The 23586-nt window shown below is 41.7% G+C and overlaps 1 protein-coding gene and 2 long non-coding RNA genes across 4 annotated transcripts; 1 reads left to right on the top strand and 2 right to left on the bottom strand.

The window, feature by feature from the left end:
• Positions 1 to 1185: 1185 nt before the first annotated feature.
• Positions 1186 to 4392, bottom strand: LOC115549480 (uncharacterized). Its single transcript, XM_030364699.1, has 5 exons — positions 4191 to 4392; positions 2984 to 3960; positions 2792 to 2861; positions 2014 to 2179; positions 1186 to 1306 (listed from the first exon to the last, which is right to left on the bottom strand). The coding sequence occupies exons 1-5, from the start codon at positions 4390 to 4392 to the stop codon at positions 1186 to 1188; spliced, it is 1536 nt and encodes a 511-aa protein (XP_030220559.1).
• Positions 4393 to 7481: 3089 nt separating this feature from the next.
• Positions 7482 to 7985, bottom strand: LOC115549481 (uncharacterized). Its single transcript, XR_003977777.1, has 3 exons — positions 7903 to 7985; positions 7679 to 7788; positions 7482 to 7564 (listed from the first exon to the last, which is right to left on the bottom strand). It is a non-coding gene; the product is annotated as an uncharacterized LOC115549481 (long non-coding RNA).
• Positions 7986 to 8611: 626 nt separating this feature from the next.
• On the top strand, positions 8612 to 14462 carry LOC115549609 (uncharacterized). 2 transcript variants are annotated; one of them, XR_003977797.1, is made up of 3 exons: positions 8612 to 8919; positions 10709 to 10834; positions 13099 to 14462. It is a non-coding gene; the product is annotated as an uncharacterized LOC115549609 (long non-coding RNA). The 2 variants fall into 2 exon arrangements; XR_003977798.1 differs by having other exon boundaries at positions 8616 to 8919; positions 10709 to 10793.
• The last annotated feature ends 9124 nt before the right edge of the window (positions 14463 to 23586 follow it).

Here is a 23586-nt window from a genome sequence, read left to right as displayed (position 1 = left end):
ATTTAATTTCAACCCGTATAATGCGTTAAATCCTAATCTGAATAATTTAAATCCACCGCGTTATTTCTCAGTTATAACTCCAGATATATCTCCTTAGAATAGAAATAAAAAGAAATTCTCTATATTTAATCCCGTCACTCCATACTGTCCACTAACGGCGCGACTGCATGGAATGAAGCATCTGTCCAACATGTGTCAATAACATAATATTTTTATGTGACACTGTAAACACCTGTAATCCTTAGCCCAAGTGAAGGAGTTCAAGTAGGCTACCTCGGGGTCTTGTTCGGGAGTGAGGGTATGGAGCGTGAGATTAGCCGGAGAATCGGAGCAGCCGGGGCGGTATTGCGTTCGCTTTACCGCACCGTTGTAACGAAAAGAGAGCTGAGCCGCAAGGCAAAGCTCTCGATCTACCGGTCGATCTTCGTTCCTATCCTCACCTACAATGTAAAAAAAACAACTGTAAATTTACAGTAAATTACTGGCTATAAATTGCATTACTTTCACAGTACTTTTACAGTAATTTACTGTACATATTTTCACAGTAATTTACAGTAAATAGTTCACAGTAATTAGTTCTATTTTCACAGTAATTTACATTAAATAGTTCACAGTAATTAGTTCTATTTTCACAGTAATTTACATTAAATAGTTCACAGTAATTAGTTATAATTTCACAGTAATTTACATTTTATAGTTCACAGTAATTTGTTCTATTTTCACAGTAATTTACATTAAATAGTTCACAGTAATTTGTTCTATCTTCACAGTAATTTACAGTAGATAAATCACAGCTAATTACAATAAAAGTACAACTGCATACTGTATCTTCAAAGTTGTCATACCCATTAAAAAGCTGTGATTTAGCAATATGTAGCTGTGTTATAACAGTAACTTGCGGTACATACATTACACTAAATGGCTGTATTTTTACATTTTCACTGTGAAATTAATGCAATTAGGTAGCCAGTAATTTACTATAACTTCACAGTTGTCTTTCCCATGGAATTACTGTGATATAGGGATATCCTGCATGCAATATACTGTAACTTCATACACATGCATCCAAAGTAAAAGGAAAACAAAGAGAACATGCAATTTGTTCAATTCAACATTTAATTATACAATGAATCAACATTAATACATTTAACCAATAACAACCCGTTATTCACGGCACATTTCACCCTACATTGAAATCCATTCAAAGTCCAATATCTTCCTCAAGAGTGTGCTCACATGTGGGTTCATCAACCCACGCTTTTTCTTGGCTTTGGAGCCCCTCTCTGGATTGATGCTCAAGAAGCACCTGTAAATAAAACAAGAAAACAACTTTCAGTTTTACATATTTATATATTGCATACTTTTTTTCAAAGACAGATGCAGTATACCTTACACCAAAGACGTCACAGGCACAGTGACATTATCAACAACTAGAGGCTGCTGTTCATCACAGAGATGAAAGACCATTTTTAAAGTAAATTCAAATTTTTTGGTTCAACTGTATTGAAGTAAGCGATTTATTTATGTTAATATATGTGTTAAATCGCTCTATATTCATACAGTGATCACTTATATAGTGTGCGCGTTTCATAACTCTGATCTCTCAGTCACCTGCTCTGCAATATAATCGGCAAATAAACTTTTCGGGGATCCCACAACTGATATCCAATCAGAAGACAGAACGCTACAAACCGGCACGTCTCACTGACGGTGCACGCCTAGAGCAATAGATCTTTAAGTGACTACAATGGCGGAGCAGGTAAAAAAACCTTCCCAATGTCTGTTTTGATGGTTTTTATCATGTTTATCACACTTATGGATCTGAGATGGTTCTAGATAACTCGCTGCTTGAAGACCGCAGTGCATTAATGTGGTGACTTAGGGACGAGGGAGGGGACAGCTAACTGCATTCAGTGTCAGGAAGTTAGCTAAACTGACCTTTCCGCTTACTTCACCCTTTAACTAGAAAGCACTGTGGGAAACCCTGCAATGTTCATTTGAAAGTTAAAATACCTTTGGATAAACTCCAAAGTGGAGGAGCCCTCCTCAGGATACTGCAGGTTGAAGCAATAATAGCTTGCAAACATTGCAGCTATTCCGTTGCTGAAGGAGTGGTGTGGTCCCATCACAACCTTCTGTTCAATGCTGAGCATCCATGCGGTTGGCTTCATCATGTCACCTGAAAAGAACAATGAACACACATAAAGCGCTATTGTAAAGAAGTTGGGTGCTATGAGCAAGGAAAGAAGTTTCAGTAACCTTGAATGTTTTCACAAATTGTTACCCACTTACTGATGCTCGATGGTGTTGTGCCCCTGACGGAGTCTGCAAGGCAGCACTGCCTGGAAGGCCCTAACCTTAACCAGGCAGCGCTGCCTTGAAGACTCTGTTGGGTGCACAAAACACCGTTAAGCATCATTGTTACTGATGTAATTAATTGTCTATTGCACAACTCAAACCATTATGCCCTTCTTTGCTCTCCCCATTTTTAAGTCTCCAAGATTTGGTTCACAGTTCCAGAGCAAATCTAAGTCAATACACTACCCTTGAATGCTGCATAAAAGCAATCTGTAATCTCTAAAACCATCGACTTTACACCAACTACCGGCACTACTGTTGAAAGATGCTGAATCGAAAAGATCGAGACAAGCAACACTATTGGAAAAACAGGTTAGATCACTGATCAGCATGTTCTGTCAAAATATTGTGTAGCGCCTTGTTTATTTAAAAAACACATGGTACATTTATTACAGCTAGAAATATCAATATAAAATCCAGATATCAACAGTACCTTGGACAATCAAGCAGGGGTTGCTCGGCAATGGCACTGTGCTCTCAACATCAGCGGCAGTTGCACACGGCTGTAAAGTAAAAAGTAAATGTTACATTCATACAGTATATTGTAGCAAAGATTCAACATGGTGCATAAGACGTTCCACTGGTCCCACTGATTCTGAAGTTTTTTATTTTTTAAACAACTTACATCAGCCTCAAGCATGATGGCATTCTTCGGTTCTTTGAAATATGCCATCAGTAGCAGAAGGACACATGCAGCCTTGTCTGACGCCTCTGGCTCGTATTTAGCGAGGACGTCCCCGATCCCTGGACGGTTGAGCTGCTGGCAAAAGCGAATGATGGTACTGCCCTTGCTGTTCATAGCCTCTTCATACTTGGTTTGTATTGAGACATCCGTCAGCAGACTGAAGTGGGAGAAAAGGCCTCTCTGCGAGAATAGGAATGGCCAATCCTCCTTTATCTCATGAATGGCTGGTGCAGGCACCCCGTTTATGAACTGGCGCTGGGTGATGTAGGTCTTCTCCATCAGATGTTCAGCCGTTTCTGCCCCTCCCATCCCTCCCTCTGCGTAGATGTTCAGTAGTTGTTGTTTTGTTTCTTCCAAAGTTGCCTCCGTCTCTCCAGCAGGAAGTTCTTCCGGACACCACCGTACACAACCGTACTGGTCTACTGGGCCTCTGGCCATTGCGATTGCCCCCTCTGCCGCCACATTGGAGGGCCTGCGCTGCCTGCGTCGCCGAGTTTGAAGAGTTTGCTTCCTATTTTTGTATTCCACTCTTGTTTTTATTTGTTGCAAAAGGGAGTAGCAGCCGTCTCCCAGCATATCTCCCTTTTGTCCGACATCGGCAAAGCTTTTTGGCCAGTCTCTCACAATCATCCGGGCGATCGTGTGGCATGTTGCTCTTGTTGGGTTTTGCTCATGCGCTAACATTTGGTCCACCACTGTCTTTATCATGTCTCTTCTGTCCCCTGGTGATGGTCTTTTTGCATCTGCCGTCGCTTTGCCAATAGCTGCTGGCATCTCTACCCATCGGACCCGGAAGTCAGTATACCATGGCCTGCCAGGCAAGGTGGGTGATGAAAAGGAAGAGTTTCTTTCGGAAGTTCTTTCGGAACTTGACGAGGGAGTACTTGTGAGGGGTGGAGATTCGACAGCAACAGGATCTTCTACTTCAACTGGTGGAAGACCTAGAAGTGAGAAAGGAAAATTATTATAGATAGAGGTACAGCAAGAAGTAGATCCGGGTCGGATTCAAATCCAGGTCTGCTGTGAAGAGGACTGAGCCTCTAGGGGGACACTCTAACCACCTCTAGAACCCCTGAAGTCTTAAGCTATTTTAACGATTCAACTATAAAAATAATAAAAAACATGGCAGTGTCATAGTTGGATTTACCTTTATTCTTAATGCCGTTCAGCAGTCTGCGACACTGGATTTTACTGAGGTACTTCTCCAGATCCTTCGCTTCTACAAAGGCAAGGTCTGCTCTGCTCTCCACGCCAATCTCTTCCAACACTCCCAGCAGGGAAGTCAGGGTTTCAAGAGAGAGGCCCGGTAAAAATGAAGCAATTTCTTCCTTCACGTCTTCCCGATCCATTCTCTAAAATAACAAGCCAGAATCAAATCAATATTAAAGTATTCTTTATTTCAGACCCAGGAGGATCCATATCAACACAAACAATAAACAAATACACAAACAATAAACAAATAACAAATAAATCAAATACATTATTATTATTGCACTCTCCTTACCCAACAGCAGATCAAATGACTGTGTGAATCCCCCAAACTAATTTACTAAATTTACTTAATGTTTAATATTTATTTACAAATGATTAACAATAAACAAGGGAAGATAACAATTGTAAGTAAGCATTATCAGTAGCTCCTGCAGACACGACTCCTCAATAACTTTACAATTTTTCGATTTCGGCCAAGAAATTTCATTTCTATGCTTCCCTGGTTTAAACCGTCTCTAAAAATGAATGGTGGAGAGCAATAAGTGAAAGGTGATTAACTCTGTAAGCTGGAAGAGGATAGTAATCATGCAAATCTTCATGCTTGATGCAAACATAATCCTCTTCAGCTACTCCTAATTCACAGTAGATGCCCATGTCTCTCAACTTCACGAAAGTGTGTTTCTCCATTACAAAGTGCACAGAATCCTGGAGAACAACAACAAGGTTAATTTTCCCAACATTAAGTTCTTCATCGTTGCTCCCAAGCAAAACCATCATCCCTTTTTTGTACACTGTGCCTTTCACTGTGACATTGTTACAAGCCAGTGCAGACTGTGACTCAAACTCATAACTGGCGAGAGATGCCCTGATCTTGTCATTGTAATCATTTACATACAACTCTGTGCCCTTTACTACTTGGATAATTGGAGGGAAAAGTTTGCCTGCACTAAGATAGGCTTGCAGAAGTTGGTGTCTCTCTGCCAGAGTCTGGCAAATACTTTTAAAGTTGTGTAATTTTCTGGCACACTGCTTGAAAAAAGTGTGTTTGCTTTCAAACCTTAGAGTCCACAGGCGGATAAGTGGGCCAAAGTGAAGGATGAGCTCTGGATAGTGGCATAAATAATGGTGCTTGGGTTTCAGGGGATGACCAGGGAAGAGCTGTTTCCTGTACCATATGTACTCTTCAATGATGACTTTCAGATATGCTACTTGGCCTGCTGTAATGGCTGGTGCACAGACAAGTTCCACTATCTCTCTCAGCTGCAACATGAGCTGCCATACCTTGTTGTCAGCAGGATCTTTAATCCTGTCACCTATCAATAGAGGTAGCAATCTAAGAAAGCACCAGTTTTGAACTGCATGCCCACTTAATCTCTCGCCTCCAGCAGAGAGGTCAGCCGGCTTGTCCTTGCCATCATTTCCTTGGTATTTGAATTGGTTCTTACACCGATTTAACTGCAGGTAAGTAAAATGCTTCTCCTTGACTAAATGACCAATAAACAAAGCAAGGTCATAAGAGACAATACCCTCAAACAAGTCATGGCCAAGGCATGGTGGAAGGCCAGGCTGGCAAACATGGAAATGTGTTAGTTGGTTGAAAGGAGAGTCAGACTTGATGCCGCAGACTGAGTCAGTGCCACTTGTTTTTAGATGTTGCAAATTACTTTTGTAGGCTTGTACTGTTCTTGTGATACCACACAAATGTGGTTCTTTCATAAATGTATCTCTGTCTACCTCACAGTAGCGACAGAAACGATCAGCCCTACTGAAATTTTCTAAAAAACCCCCAATGCCATGCGATCCCAAGTTGTCTCCTGAAATTGCAACCAAAGTGCCTTTTACAACATTGCCTTCACTTAGCACAATACCTCTCTCCTCCAGGACTTTGAGGTCCTTGATGAGTGGTTCAAAAACTTTGTTCATCCCAAAGTACTTAAAGTCCTTCTCCCGGCATAGAAGGACAAGCTGCATCTGATCTATAGTGGATCTATTGTGAGGTAAAATGTCAGTCAGAGTTGAGTAAACAGCTAACACTTTGTGTTTTTTTTTGCCTGATCCAAGAGGGTTAACGACCTCAAACGCATCTTGGTATAGCATCAAACCAACCGAGGAAGGCTCAGTTTTTAACAGCAGATTACTTTGAACTCCCTCCCCATCCTTAACATCCTGATAGACGTTAACAACAGAGGGTTGCAAACGTGTTGCAGCATACTGTTCTCGTACAGACTCACTTTTAAACAGTGCAGCCAATGTCTCCTGTACAGGTACATACTGGGCAAAGCACTCTTTGCCATTTTCATCATTTCCCAAGAACACAGGAACAGGCTCAACGTAGTTGAAACTTTCTTTAAAAGCACCCTTCCTCTTATAGTCTGTGCTCAGAACTCCCCTGTTATAGAGCTTGAGTAGATCCCCTCTGCTCAGTTCATCAATAGTGTTGCTTATGGTGGCCTCTGGAATACCAAGTACCTTCAATTTCTCACTTAGAATGTTAAGCACATGTGACAGGCCAATTTCATGGGCATTTTGAAAGTCCTCAATGATTGTTTGTAGTGTACTTGCTGGTAACAATAGCTTGGCTTGTAATTTCAAGTAGAGAAGTGTAAGGTTTTGTAAAAAGAGGGTTTCATCCACAGCCAATTGCATTTCTTGTTCAGGTTGTTTATCAGAGATATCTAAACATGAGTGACTGGGTTCAGGCTGACTCAAAGGCTCTGCAAGAACAGACCGACTCAAAGTTTCTGTGGGAACAGACGTATCTAGAACCGAATCATCTAAGTCCTCTATACCTCTACTTCGATGTTTCCTGGAAACATGTGAGGCAAAACTGGACGCAACTGTAAAGCTGCAGTCACAACCTCTGAATGGGCATTTGATTTCCAATCCTTCTTCTGAGTGTGAATTCAAATGCTTTACAAGGGAGTTTACAGTTTCACACTTGAATGCACAAGACTGAGCCAGACACTTTAAGGGTGTGGACAACGGCTTGCAATATCTTGGTTGTTTGTGCTCTCTAAACATATGTGCTCTCAGAACAGTGGCTTTGCGGTACATCCGAGTACAGTAAGGCACACCACACAGATAGTGATAATTTGGAGTGTTACTGTGCAACTTTGCGTGCTGAATAAACTGAACAGTAGTCTCAGACACATGCTCGCACAGACTAAATTTACATTGGAACATTGTTCACCAAAAGCATAAAATTAACTATCTAGAAGGGGGATGGGCCATATTCTCGCACCTTCGTCCTCTTTTGGCCAGGATGGGATGACAGCAGTCGTTGAAGGTCGTAGCAATAACAAACAAAACCTGTGGAAGAGAAAAAGAACACATCTTAATACTATATTTTTTTGTGTGTTGTGGGTGCCTACTAGGTTACGTCTTGTTAAATTAGTAAAATGGACTGCTAAAGCTTAATTGCACCTCTAAGTTGTAGGCCGATGACTTGCAGTCAGTAACCTTAACCTTCGTCCTCTTTTGGCCAGGATGGGATGACAGCAGTCGTTGAAGGTCGTAGCAATAACAAACAAAACCTGTGGAAGAGAAAAAGAACACATCTTAATACTATAATTGTTTGTGTGTTGTGGGTGCCTACTAGGTTACGGCTTGTTAAATTTGTAAAATGGACTGCTAAAGCTTAATTGCACCTCTAAGTTGTAGGCCGATGACTTGCAGTCAGTAACCTTAACCTTCGTCCTCTTTTGGCCAGGATGGGATGACAGCCGTTGACGGTCGCAGCAATAACAAACAAAACCTGTGGAAGAGAAAAATAACACATCTTAATACTATAATAGCAGGGTTGCCAACTTTGGGACTTTGGCTGGAGTGAGACTCTAAAACATAAGTGTGAGCGGCTAATTTTTTTTGGACAACCCTTAACCCTAAAAAAGTGTTTTATACAAAATAGTCCTCGTTTAGTAAACCCTCATCTAAGAAAAAAAGTTAAAGAATGGAAACGCTTTTTCATAATGTACAAACTGGGCCACCTTGAATCATTTGGGGAATTTAAAAGTGCCACTTGCCCGATTCTTAAGTATTCCAAGATATACCCTGGGTTAGGCTCTACACCCCGTGAAAATCGACAAGATATACTCTTTGGTATAGACAAACGTCCCACCAATATTTATACCACTTATGTCATTCATGGTTTTATATTTATAATTTTTTATTTTACTTTACATTTAATTCTTCATAATTCAGGCATTACAGAACTTTCATGGTCATAAATAAAAAATACGAACTGCAGTTTAATTTCTTTGTTTGTTCTTGAATTGACGTAGAATGGAGCAAAGGCTCATGGGATTGGGAAATGCGTTTATCCAATAAACAGATGGAGGTCAAGTCTATTTATTAAATTAATTTTTGATTAAAACCGTGCATTCTGTGTGAATGTGTATTTGAATGTTAACATTTCGTTTTTAGTTATGTAATCATTTGAAAGTCCCTTCAAGTTGAAAAAGCACATGCATTCTTATTATGGCCACACCTGGCGTACTAAATCAACTGTGATCAGATTGGTTAAAAAAATAGAGGCTGCGTGTGATTTCAGTTCCGGTTCAATGCATTTGTAATGAGGGGGCGCACTTCTGTGCAGTGTGCACATTAGTCGTCGTTGCCAGCAGGCTGCACCCGACAGCCAAGGGATTTACATGTGGCATAGCAAGGTAAGCAGCAGAATTGTTTCCCAATTAAGCGTAATTTAGAAATGGAGTTGTTGAGTATTATGGTTTCATGAAAGCAAGGACAGCACTCTGTTGCTTTCGAAACTTTGAATCGCCGACAACGGACGTTTCGGGCCGCGCGCCCTTCAGCGTGTAATGGCTTCTTAAAGGCCATTACACGCTGAAAAAGGGAAACGTCCGTGGTTGGCGATTAAAAGTTTTGAATGCAACAGTGCTGTCCTTTCTTTCAGGAAAAAATATTACGATACGTTGGATTCAGCACGCAGTTAAGTTATATAAAGAAGTCTAGTTAGTGAGCGCGTTACTTCATACATTCGATTTTTTTTCTTGCCCCTGTGGAGGCTTGGGTGTAGGGGGTCATTAATATTTGGTTTTATTTAGTATTATGGTACAATATGTAGATGGGCCGACATGTCCACGGGTCGATTTTCCGTAGTAAATTTATCATTTTAATGATTTGGATTTCCCCGCGACGGTTTCGCGGGGTTCAGCTGCTAGTCAGGGACGCAGCGCGTGACCATGACAACGTTATTTCTTGGGAAATGGGACTAAAACGAATATAATGGATGACATTCATAGTATTATTGGTATACAAATTCCATTACTTACATTACCATTAAGCAAACGAACAATTTTGTAAACAAGAAATTAATATTTTAATATATTTAATATTTTATCAATGTCCTTCTAGAACCTGTCATGAACTTTGATAATCAAATCAAACGATGTCTCGAGCGCAATAGCTGTCTCTGATATAACGGACATTTAGCTGCTATTCTTTGGCAATTTGACATTTTATTTATTTAGCATTATGGTTTTATTTAGTATTATGGTACAATATGTAGATGGGCCGACATGTCCACGGGTCGATTTCCCGAGTAAATTTATAATTTTAATGATTTGGATTTCCCCGCGACGGTTTTGCGGGGAATAGCTGTCTCTGATATAACGGACATTTAGCTGCTATTCTTTGGCAATTTGACATTTTAAGTTGGCCATATGAGCAATGTTGTTTCTTAATGTTACTCGTATATGAACGTAGCCTAATGTAAACATAGACTACGTTAATGTGAAGTAAATATACACAGCTGTGATAACCGCAATAACTTATCCTGGCATAGCAATAGCCATAAGCAATTTGGCACAGAGTCTAGCTGAATGTCATTGATGATAAAGCTAACGTTAGTTAGTATATCTAGTTAGTCATCTATGAACGAATATGGTCTAACTAAAGTTGCTCACAGACCGACAGTCAAACATGATCGCTATTCGTGTTAGTCTACTTACCAAGAGTTGTATATAATATGAAATAATTATTAGCTTATTGCTGTAAATGTCAGTACGACCGTAGTTGCCAACTACATCAACGGAAGATGAGCATCTTCCCTGGGGAGGCTCGTGCGCCTGGTTCAGGAGCAGTGTATTGCTCGAGCAGTCAACTGCTCTTGAACCTCGCGCTCGAGGCTCCCCAGAAACCGGAACGTCAAGGTTCATGTTCGTTTTACCTTATTTGTGTATTTTGCTTGGGTGCCATTTTGATGTTTTTGCCAGGATCAATTCATGTACCCGTAATTTCAAGGTTATTTTCCCTCACAAAAGCTAGAACTTGTTTGGGCAATTAGTTGTGCAGTCCATTATACATTGTAAAAAGCCTGTAGTAAGAGAGAAAATAAAATACATGATTATGTGTACTGTGATCAAGACACCCAAGTGGTTTGACATATTTGGTGTAACTGATGTTTTTCTTTTACTCTTGCACCTTCCCTTTTAGTCTCTGAAGCAGTGTCTCACACTCGAGTCCTGACCGAGGGCCTTGAAACTGGCATGCCTGTTCAAAACATCTCCAGGACAACAAGGTTATTTTGTGTTGACGTGTATTGAATTCTTAAGGGCAAAGGTTACTCAAAACAGGCAAATTCTGTAGAAACTCCATAAAAAGAAATATTAACTCACTAAGACCATTCATGAAACATCAGTAAGCTGCAGTTTGCATAGCCAGTCAGTAATATTTTAGTTCTTTCAACTGCGACTGCTTGTAAAAAAAAAAATGCAATGATGCCACCAACAATAACCAATACAATGTTGTGCCAGATAACCTCAAATATAATTAGCCTACTTCCTATTTGTGCAAACCCATCAGATGCCTTTGAAAAAAAACAAAAGTGCAAAGATGCTTTGTCTGAAATGAGTTCCCTTACCGTTTAATTTGGAGCAAGTGAAAAAATCACGGGCTTGTGTTATCTGTAGGGTCTCCGTTGTTGTCAACAGCTTCTCGGAGAGCTGGATGGAGAGGGTTTGCAGCGTCTGTATTCCAATTGGTTGTCAGGGTTTTTGCATTGGAAATGCATCAGTGAACAAATCGCCTGCTTGTGCCATCCGTAAGGTCTTCGTTGTCAACTTCTTGTTGGAGAGCTGGATGTAAAGGTTTTGCGACGTCTGTATTCAGATAAGGACTGCACGATATGGGCAAAATATGATATCCCGATATTTTTTGGCTGAATGGCGATATACATCTCGATATTTTCTATAGAGTGGGATAGATGGCTTTGTCGCATTGTCCTGCGTACTACGGTGAGGGTTTCAGTGCGCCCTAACTTAAATCCCCCGCCCCCTCCCTTCTCCGTTCCATTTGGGAACATGTTTGGTTTAATTTAGCTTGTTTCGTATATTTTAGTTAATTAATTAAGGGCGCCTCCAGAGGGCGCCCCCAACACATTGGATCGGCCCTCCGCTTTGGGGCCGCATTATCATCTAGAACGTGTATTAACTTTTGGTAGTCTAACGTGGTCCATTATCCCTTACTTGTTGCAAGACACAGTAGTCTACACATACATCTATACATAAGGTTTCTGAGAACAGCAGGACAAGTTGGCACATCAACATTCACAAACGGAAGGCTTGCGCTACTCCATCTAGGCACTTTGAGTTGTAGCCTCATACCATAATTGAATGCCGCTTCTTTTGTAGCAAGAAGCAGCAAGTGTTATTTTCACAGAAGATGAACACATACCAAATTTTCTGATAAGTATATTAGCTTGTGCATACATCATACGATACTGCCTGCAAATTTCACGGTCATTAGACTGGTCATCAGGGGCCGGTTGCACCAACTGGGCGTAACTAAGCCTGGTCGTAACTGCTAAGTAGGTCTTAGTTACGACCTGGCGTTAGAATGGAACTAACGCCGGTTGCACCAACGGGACTTGCGCCTGGTCTTAACTACTCCCGGTCTTAGCCATGCGCGGCCATGTGAATGTTCCATGGTATGCGCATATCACCGCGTTGCTAGGATACCTCGTGACAACAGCTGTTTACTATTTTACTTGACATGCTGTTGGACACCGAAATAAATAATTCATTCGTTCACTCATTGTCATTCATCAATTGTGTTAATGCCTAACAATAAAACACTGCAAACGAATATAATTAAAATATGTATTTGTAATGTCTGGTTTACGACGAGCAGGCATTTAGACGGGAATGGTTCTGTAGGAGAGATTTGTTTAATGTGTCGGCCTATATAAAACATATAAACATAGTTAAAACAACATTCACAACTGATTATAAGTTGAGAACGGACTAATCGGCCAGCGATATCTTCCCGACAGGCAGTCGATCTGTGAACACTGATCATATCGCCGGCTGTGCTTTGAAATGCAGTTTAGCGAAGCGTTGCAAGGATGGTGGTAAAGCTGCATTGGATTGGATGTAATTGCTATAGAAACAGCCTGGAATTTCAACTCTACGCCTGCCCCTGACCAGGCGTAGGATTTACGCCTGGTCTTAGTGAAAAGAACGCTAAGCCCAGTTGGTGCAACTGGCGTAACGGTCAGGTTGGACTTAGAACGCCAAGTTACGACCAGGCGTAGTTACGACCAGGCTTACGCCCAGTTGGTGCAACCGGCCCCAGTTATGTAATGTTATAAGTTTTTAGCCTCATTACATATGTTAAGGACTCTGCCAGGAAAGGAGAAATCAGTAGTTATCAGTTTCTTATCTGCCTTACTTCATGAGCATCAGCTGTATGTGGCCTTAGTGCCTAGATTTAATATGACAACCGCCACTGTTGTTTGGACCGGCGGGTAGACGTAAACTGGCAGATAAATCTAATTGTTATGATTTCTCTCATTCATTTCTTATGTTTGCATTTGTGTCTTGCAGAAGATGAAGGAGAATGCGTGCAGTGGGCTGAATAGAGAATTCGTGAATCAAAGGCAACACCATCAAATGCATTATGAAATTAAGCACTATCAGGTTGTCAAGGCTGTAGCTCAGCGGGCACATGGTCCTGGATACCTGATATATATATATATTTTTTTTTAACTATTTATATATGGAATCTGAATGCACTCCAAGAAATGCTGCAGTTCTTTGGGCCACAAGAGGCCAAGAAGCTCTACTACAAGAAGTTAAGGCAGAAGATGAAGATTATTACAAATTATCCAAGTCAGTTCCGACCAAGTAATTTGATTGGACAAGAGGCATTCCAGTGCTGATATAGAGTATAACAGCACTGGGTCTTTTAACTATACACGTATCGCTCCCCTTTACGGGTGTTCTCATAACCGTTAATGTTATTAACAATCTTTTTGTAGCTTAGATTGCAGCTAACTTTGCACAGCAAATATGAACATGTTTCCAGGAATAACATTGGAGTTGAATTAAGAATGGTCGCCAGAAGAGGACCAAGGGAACCTAATGTAATGCTAATGTGTTAATGTGTTGCTTGGCAACAGTTTGACCAGTTGCGGATCTATTTGTGTTGGCGGAGCCAAATAAATCATCAATGAACCAAAGAAATCTGATCATAATATGTTGTTAATTATTATTGTTAACTAATGATTGGTGCTTGTAGAACTGTTGTATAAAAGCAATATCACTCAGGAGGGAGTGCTTTTGTACTACGGCTGGGATTCGGTCGTAGGTATGAGGCCGTTGGCCGAGTGCCGAAGAGAATCACAGCCGTGCTGATATTCAGTACAACAGCACTCTCGTGTGATATTGCTTAATTATTCTGTTCCCAAATTCCATAAAAAGTCTGATTACTAAGAAATATTGATGTATCATTACTTTTGTCAGTTTCAAGTTTTTGTTTTAACACAGGTGTACCAACAATGTGTATGATGTATGACTACCTAAGCTGTACATGTCTTTAAAGATATTGATGCAGATATTTCCACATTTACATTTCTCAGTGCAAATGGGTTTTTGAATAAGTTTCTGAAACTAGTGCTTTGAGATGTTTGAGATAACAAACATTTAATATGTTGGAAATATTTTTGGTCGCTGGTCAGCTTAATATTTAATATATTGTTTCTTATGGCACATTAACGAGAATGTCAAACTGGCACTGAATGTTGAAAGGTTGCTGACCCCTGGTTACTGTATTCCCTCTCCCGCTCCATTACATGTATGTTCGTTTATTTCAAGTTAACTTGTTTTTCTGTGTTATTACAACCTTGCAACACATTTCCATTAATGTAGTTTGTTTATTCAAATGGGTATTAAAACTTAATCTTTGTCAAGCCAAACTCTTGAGTAATTATTTCAAAGAATAGGGGCGTGGAAATCAATGAGGTAAGTGGTTTTTGGGGCTTATCTTATGACTAACTTTGGATCTGAACTAATGTGAATTGTGATAGATCTCATGGTGTTTACATCGCTTTACTAGGATTTCTAAATTGCAGCTTCTGTGTTTTAACCCCTCTCAAATGCTACTGTTGTAATGGGGTTTTCTTAACCAGTGATCTTTATTGCACTTGTGAAAGCTGTTTGTGTGAGCTTGCTAAAAGTATATAGACCAGTTTTCCTGCCAGAAATAGTTGTAGCTGCAACATTCAATGGCCATACCTGCAGATTATCTACAAGGATAAGCAGTAATTGATCTCATTACAAAATGACAATCGAACTATCAGGAAAATTGCTAATATTCGTTACAACCTCAATTCAACGCCATTTCGACGTGTGGTAAATTACGTTGAAAATTAGCACGCAAATCATCGTTGAAACAACATAGTATTTTCGACATTCTCCGACCGTCGAGATAACGACTATCCACCACGTTGATTCATCGACTATTTTAACCAACAATCAACCCGTTTTCGACGCCCCATTGCTGTCTGGGATATGCACCGCAAGAAAGCACATGTGCACGAACATACTAGGAAACGCACACACATGCGCACAGACTACAGAGGGTTTTAAATCAGGCTTGGGCCTATAAAAAATTAGTTAATAAATCAGTTTATTTATTTAATATTAATAGAACGGGCCAGGCTCGGACAGAACAGAGAGCTAAAATCCTAAATTCAATAAACTGTCAGTTGAGCTGGACGAGCCACGGTGTTCTGGAACACAGCGCTCAGTTCTGATCTCTCTCCACTATCGGACTCCATCACTCATTTCACTCAGTAACTCTAATGTTGTAAGGTATTTATCTTCATCTCTTATCTATTGTACTACGGGGAACTATGCAGGCTAACCCAATATATATGGACACCTGCTAAGTTGTTCCACTCAAATAGAGTAGGCCTACTAAAGTGAAAACGTTACGTTGTCCTGGCAACCGGATTTTCAGTTCTAAACAACCGAACGAGAGATGGCGTTCTCCATGGGTGTGTTCGAAATGACTTACTAATTACTACTTACTACCTACTCAATACTTGGCTTACTTCTCGAATCCTTAAATAATGATTGAGTAATCGACGTTCGGAAGACCGTTCTTACTTAACCACCTCAGATGACGTGAATCAAATGACGTGTCAATAACCTACCGGCCGGGCGCGGTTAATAAATATTATAAATAAATATATAAACGTCACAGTACATCTTCAACCTAAGGATTTGCGGTGATATGTTAAAAACAATTATTAAAAAAAACATTTATGTGTGTTATGTGTGGCTGTGGGTTCTGCTGCTGGTTGACAGTTCAAAGTGAAGGGATCTCCCACAATGCAGTGCGTTAATGTAATTTACTGTGTTTTCACACGAAATGGTCTGATTACAGTATTTTACTGGGGAAAAGTACAGTAACATGTTGTGAAATCCTTGTAATGCAAATATCACAGTAAATAACAGTGACATTTGAAATTACAGTATTATATTGGGAACATCACATTTAGCACCTGTGAAGTGATTTCACAGTAATTTACTGTCAAATATTACAGTTAAATATTGTGAAACCCTGGTAATTATTTACAGTGTATGGTCATGACTCATGAGGGCTGGGTGATGACCGAAAGGACGAGATCGCGGGTACAAGCGGCCGAGATGAGTTCTCTCAGAAGGGTGGCTGGCGTCTCCCTTAGGGATAGGGTGAGAAGCTCAGCCATCCGTGAGGAACTCGGATTAGAGCCGCTGCTCCTTTACTTAGAAAGGAGTCAGCTGAGGTGGTTCGGGCATCTGGTAAGGATGCCCACTGGGCGCCTTCCTTGGGAGGTGTTTCAGGCACGTCCAGTGGGGAGGAGACCTCGGGGAAGAGGACTAGGTGGAGAGATTATATCTCAACACTGGCCTGGGAACGCCTCGGGATCCCCCCGTCAGAGCTGGTCAATGTGGCCCGGGAAGGGGAAGTCTGGGGCCCCCTGCTTGAGCTGCCCCCCCCGCGACCCGACCCCGGATAAGCGGACGAAAATGAGATGAGATGAGACTGTAAACACATAATCAAATGTCAATTAAATCCCAAGTGTGAAAAACCAAGCCACACTCCTCATCACAATCGTTGTCCGTTACTCTTGATGCTTTTCATGACAAATCAGCCATTAAAAAGGGGTTATGTTCAAGAACATTTTACGTGGGTGATTACAAACTGATTATCCTAGGCGTTCTCGTCAGTCTTATTACCGTAACCCTATACATACAGAGGTGAGCGCCGTGGTAATGCTGCACCATATGGCACTTCTGGCGGACCATGCAAATGGCAGGAATCGGAGGGAGAGGGTATTTAGGGACCATAACGATTTATTGGTAGGCTAGATAAAAATATGTAACTCTATGTTAGACCACTTCTTTTTTTAATTATGGGACAGTGCGCTCCGTGCTACTGACAGAGTTCACTGCTGCAGCAACATGTTGCCACTCACTCTGCTTTTTGTTGTTGGCGATCCCAATCCCGTGACCGCCGAACAAAACTACCTTTCGGGCCTCCATCTCACCCACAAGTGTCTCCACTTCAACCTCCGTGAAATTTCGCTTTTTTGATTTTCTTAGTACTTCTGCCATTGTTTCCAACAAGACATAATACCGGCATCTGAGTCTGTTTTATATGCAGATCGCATTCATGAGGTCATTTGCATTGACCATTTATGGTTAAAAAGGGGCGTGTAGAGGGCGGAACGTGAAGCTGATTCAGCTGCGCACAATTGTAGTCAGTATGTGATTTATAAAGCAAAGATTGCGTACAGGTGTGCGTACGCAGTGTTTTATAAATCCGAATATTTTTTGGCGCACGCAAAACTTGGCTTCTGGGCGTACGCACATTTTTAGTAACGATCCCACGCACAGTTTTATAAATGAGACCCCAGGGCCGGATTAACAAATCATAGGCCCCTGGGCACAAATGTCTAAAGCCCCCCCCCCCCCCCCACCACTCAGTTGATGTCTCATCATGTCTGTGACTGTCAATTTTTCATAAATTTTTCATCTCTACCGCGTTTTTTTTTTTTCACCATAGGTGGACTGGCTCAATTGACAGGTTATGGGAGGGGGGTTAACTGTCACATTAGGCCACTATATTGTTCAGAATCATTATATTGGTGTTCTTATGACATTCGTTTTAATAATGAATTTTAAATGAATACCCTATTTAATAATACCATGTATAACTATTTTAAGAGTACAAACATTCATAAAAAAAAAAAAAAAAAGTTTCTTTCGTGTGGTGCCCCCCCACTGGCTGGGAATGGTTGGGGCCCCTGGGCACAGTGCCGTGGGCCCTAATGGTAGATCCGGCCCTGCACCGGACACGTTACGGCAACGTTACGGCTGCGGCACGTCTTGGCCGCGGTCACCGCAGCAGATAGGTTCCACTCTAATCAATGAGACCATTTCCACCGGGCGCGGCTGCGGAACGTCTCAGCAACGTCCCAGGAGCGGCTCGCCGTGCCGCAGCGCTATCATTCCGTAGCATTTCTATTTTTGCCGCAAGCCGTTGCTGAACCGCGTCAATTTCAACAGAGCAGATCGAGCAGGGCAGGAAGTGAAAAAGTAAAAGCAATAGAGCATCCGGTCAATTTTCAAAATAAAACACAATACTCAGCTCATGTAGCCTATCACAACGTCATTTATGTACCAAATCAAATTTTATAAGGGCATTGACCGGAAGGACAAAGCGTGGCATTTGATTGCAGTCGCATTGGGAGTGGAAGTTGAGTACATTAGGTTTAGGATATCGCGTGATCTCGCGTCAATACGGCTGGCTCGCAACGCACGTTGCGCTGCCGTAACGCGCCCGGTGGAAATGCAAGCAGGGCAAAGTCGCAGCCGTACCGTGCCGCAGCCGTAACGTTGCCGTACCGCGTCCGGTGGAATCAGGCCTTTAGAAGTACTGACATGAAAATTAAACAAGTCAATCATCTGTGGAACGAGCAGGGCTCGAAAAACTCCAGCCAATGATTTCCAGAACCACCGAGTGGCTTTGGACAGTCAGTACGTCAATAAAACGGTCGTACTGCACTCCCCCTCCCCCTCTCCCGCGCGTGACCCCTTCGTGCACGTGCACATACTCAAAGCTCATGACCCACAGCAAGCTTCTGTTTGTTGTTATCCTGCGGTAGCTACTGGAGCTAGCTAACTAGCTAATCCCCATTCCTAGCACTAAGACAACCCTAAACTCCAACCTAGCTAGCCTAGGCTCGCTCTTGCGCATCTGTGTTTGCGCTCGTGCATGATTGCGCGTTCATGTACTTGGAATGGGTGGAGTCAGAGTCAGCGTTGAAGGAGAGGGGGTAGGGCCATTTGAGTTGTGTATTTTAAAAAAACCCGCTGGCATCGCAAATCCCATACCCAACCTTTAAGGGAGACAGAATCCATTGGTCGATGTACCTTGTAGTTCTCATTGATCATGCTTTCTAAGATCAAATTGTGAAGCTATAGTGGTAAAAGTTACATCGTGCAGCAGGGAAATGAAAACACTGCCAATTAAAATCACTGACAGGCTTATTCACACAGATTGCACCAACATGTTATGAATTGTCTCAGTGATGACGATTGTGATCACTGTGGCTTAGCCCCAGATGTCCTTCCTCTTTTTGAGAAGGTTCTGCTTTTCAGTTAGAAGGAATGAAACCACTCATCCATTCAGTTCAAATGGCCAAGATTCCAAGCTGCCCTTTCTCTAACCTCATTATGTAAAAACAGAGTTTGCTAAAGGCTAGGTTGTGACAAATAGCATCAGAAGTACAATGTGTTCAACTATTTTAGATTGATTTTACAAGGTGAATTAATTTGGACATTTCTGAGAAGAACACTTAATTACTGGCCATGTCATAAAACTTCCAGCAAGGTCACTACTCGGATAAAGTTGACCCTACCTGAAAGCCTTCAAAAATAAATGATTGATAACAAATAAGCTAAATGAAATGGAAATTATGCTTAGGCCAAATGCATACTTATCTCTACGTGCGATAATGACACCTCATTAGTCAAGCTGTCAAACTGTCCATTAAAATACTTTTTTATATTTGCACACAGTAAGATGATATGCCAGATGATATTAAAAGCAGGGATAATGTGATTATTTCATTTCATTTCAAAACTTGGGAGTTTGTTGTTCATTTCTAGATGTTGATAAGAATGGAAGCGGAGGTAAGAAGGTACTACTTTCTTAACTATTTTTTTTTAACAGTAAGCACTTTATGTGATAACATTTCAAAGAATTGAATCGATTTAGGTAAAGTTAACTTGGGCAATGAGAGAACCTCCACCAAAAGAATCTTTAGGCCAGTTTAAGGCTTGCTAGCCCAGGACCTGGCCCCACATGGGAGAAGGAGGACTCTCAGAAAGTTGTGGTTTAGCAGCGGAAGTGGAGTCTGGCTCTTCTCCTTCGTTGTCAGCGACGACAAGAACATGGCATGACGCAAGTCCTGGGGTCTCATCATTTATAACCGTTGCGTACGCACAAAACGGGGCTGAAATTGGCGTATGTGACTTTCCACGCCAAGGTTGTGATCTATAAAAAACCAACTTGACGGGAAAATGTGCGCAGCCCTAAGCAAACTCTGACCCATGCGTACGCATGGTTTGGAGGAAAAGGAGAATTTGCGACACAGATGGTGTGGTGGTGAACTGAAGTCAGACCGAAGAATTGTAGAGGGAAAAGAACGATTATGTTTTATCATCGCCCTTCATAAATTGAATTTCAACCCGTATCATGCGTTAAATCTATGTAATCAGAATAATTTAAGTCAACTGCGTTATTTCTCAGTTATAACTCCAGAAACATCCCCTTAGAATAGAAATAAAAAAGAAATCTCTATATTTAATCCCTTCACTCCATACTGTCCACTGACGGCGCGACTGCATGGAATAAAGCATCTGTCCAACATGTGTCAATAACATAATATTTTTATGTGACACTGTAAACACATAATCAAAGGTCAATTAAATCCCAAGTGTGGAAAACCAAGCCACACTCCTCATCACAATCGTTGTCCGTTACTCTTGATGCTTAATGCAGGCATTAAAAAGGGGTTATGTTCAAGAACATTTTACGTGGGTGATTACAAACTGATTATCCAAGGTGTTCTCGGTCAGTCTTATTACCGTAACTCTATAAATGCAGAGGTGAGCAATGGTAATGCTGCACCATATGGCACTTCTGGCGGACCATGCAAATGACAGGATTCGGAGGGAGAGGGTCTTTAGGGACCATAACGATTTATTGGTAGGCTACATAAAAATATGTAACTTTATGTCAGACCACTTCTTTTTTAATTCTGGGACTGTGCGCTCCGTGCAACTGACAGAGTTCACTGCTGCAGCAACATATTGCCACTCACTCTGCTTTTTGTTGTTGGCGATCCCAATCCCGTGACCGCCGAACAAAACTACCTTTCGGGCCTTCATCTCACCCACAAGTGTCTCCACTTCAACCTCCGTGAAATTTCGCTTTTTTGCTTTTCTCAGTACTGCCATTGTTTCCGACAAGACATAATACTTTCATCTGAGTCTGATTTATATGCAGATGGAATTCATGAGGTAATTTGCATTGACCATTTATGGTTAAAAAGGGGCGTCTACAGGGCGGAACGTGAAGCTGATTCAGCTGCTTACACTTGTAGGCACTCTGTGATAAAGCAAAGATTGCGTACGGTGTGCGTACGCAGGGTTTTATGAATCAGAATATTTTTTGGCGCACGCAAAACTTGGCTTCTCTGCGTTAACACATTTTTAGTAACGATCCCACGCAGTTTTATAAATGAGACCCAGGGCATTACAGTACATGCCGTGTGTGTGTGTGTGTGTGTGTGTGTGTGTGTGTGTGTGTGTGTGTGTGTGTGTGTGTGTGTGTGTGTGTGTGTGTGTGTGTGTGTGTGTGTGTGTGTGTGTGTGTGTGTGTGTGTGTGTGTGTGTGCGCGTGTGTGTATGTGTGAAAATATCTCAATTGAGTGAGTTCTGAAGAAGTTAATGAAATTAGCAAATTTTATTTAAAGTAAAACGTAATGTATAAATGTGTATGTGTGTGTGTGTGTGTGTGTGCATGCGTACGTGTTTGTGTGTTTGTATGTGTGTGTGTGTGTGTGTGTGTGTGTGTGTGTGTGTGCGTGCGTGCGTGCGTGCGTGAGTGTGTTTTAGTATGGGATTGACAAACTCTTTCCCACGAAGCCCCATAGCTCTGGTGAAACTTGTTTTGCTTCCTCCTTTTTGCATATAAAGCAGAGCTCTGACCAAGAAGACATTCACCAGCATCAACCAGCATCCACCACCATCACCAAAGACCTCCTGAAGAAGCTCATCTCCAGGCAGCAAGCATGCATCCCATCGTCTTCAGACTGGCCTGCCTGGCTCTTTTAGCCGGTGTCCTGGCCCTGATGGTTCAGGAATCTGGTAAGTCAACTTCTAGGGCAACCTGGGTATTTGACACTTTGCAGACGATAGATGATCAAATTATCTTTGTTTGTGGTCGTATTGTCCGTCATCATGGACAATACATATTTTTCTATTTCTATCAATTTAATTTGACTTCAAATGTTTGGTTGCAATGCTTATATTGTGTGTGTCACTTAAGGCACCAATTGCACTCAAATCCTAGAAGGAGGGATCCTTCCTCTGCCTTTCTGCTCAAGGTTTCTTCCTTGATAATGAAGGGGGTTATCCTTTCTCTTTGGGGGACAAGTGTTAGGAGGTGTCATAATATATGGCCTGTAAAGCCCTTTGGGCCTTGAACTGTGATTAGGGGCTATACATATAGCATTGACTTGACCTGTTGTGGTTTTGTGTTTTCCTGTAGAAGCGGTGGGCGATAAGGTGTCCAACTGCTGTCACAAGGCCAGCATCCAGAAAATCAACATTACCATCTCAGGCTTTAGGCTTCAGAGGAAAGACCTTCCCTGTGTGAAAGCTGTCATGTGAGTACCGGCTCGGAACACCTCATTCATGTTCAAGCATTCTGTGCTCTGCCACGGCAATGGGAATTTCTACTGGTCAGAGGTGTGCCCTACCTTTTGATTAAATAAATGGGGAATGAAGCGAATATCCTGGTTATAACACTATTCACCAGCTACCCAGGTATCTTTTTGTGGATATGTGCAGTAAGTGTGGTCTACAAAGTACTCACAGGTGGAACTATGTCTAGAGAGCTTTTCTGTTGCCAGGTTCTTCTCTCCAAGAGTAATTACAAATTGATCTTAAGTTAAATTATTGCGTTTCATGCATTAGTCCGACACATAAAAAAGCAAACATACCACTTTGCTTTTTCACAAGCAACAAAATAATAGATAGATAAAAACATAGATAATCTAATTTAAAGGAGGCACATTATACCACCAGGTGTGAGTGTGATTAGCCTTACAAGCCGTTTCGAAAATCTGCTCCATATGACATCACTAGTGGGCGTGTCCACCTAGATCTGTGCTGGATAGATCAGTCTCCCAGCCTACCCAGTGGACTGAAGTAAACGTTGCTCATCTATCCAGCACAGATCTAGCTGGACACGCCCAGTCCCTTTAATATTGTTACATGTTTTGTCAAATGATTGGATTCTTGAGCAGTAGTAAAGTAGAGGCTTGGATGATTGGCGACCCCTCTGCTTGCATCACCCAGCTGGGGACGCTCTGCCATAATGACCGCCTCGCAGTACATTTTCACTTACAAAATGTATCCCCCGGCCCCAACACATTGCGTCGGGGGATAAAACCCCCGACGCAATGTACTCATTGTACATTGAATCAGAATCAAGGACCAAAACTATTTTGTTCAAAAGTGAGGATTTAGCGCTAGGTTGTCATGACCACAGAGGTTCATATTGATCTTCATTTGGATGTTGATTGAAGGATGCTGTTCCCCTGTCCTCCATGCAGCTTTAAGACCACAGAAGGAGAACAATGCATCCACTGGAAGCTGGACTGGGTGATGGACAAGGTCAAGGAGCTGCGGTGAGTTGTCTCCTCTGATCAGTTTCCACAACACACACACACACACGCACACGCACAT

Source organism: Gadus morhua, chromosome 8, assembly GCF_902167405.1.
Source record: "Gadus morhua chromosome 8, gadMor3.0, whole genome shotgun sequence".
In the NCBI taxonomy this organism is placed as follows: Eukaryota; Metazoa; Chordata; class Actinopteri; order Gadiformes; family Gadidae; genus Gadus; species Gadus morhua.
The sequence above is the reverse complement of the archived record's forward strand: the minus strand, read 5'-3'. Positions and strand labels throughout refer to the sequence as shown.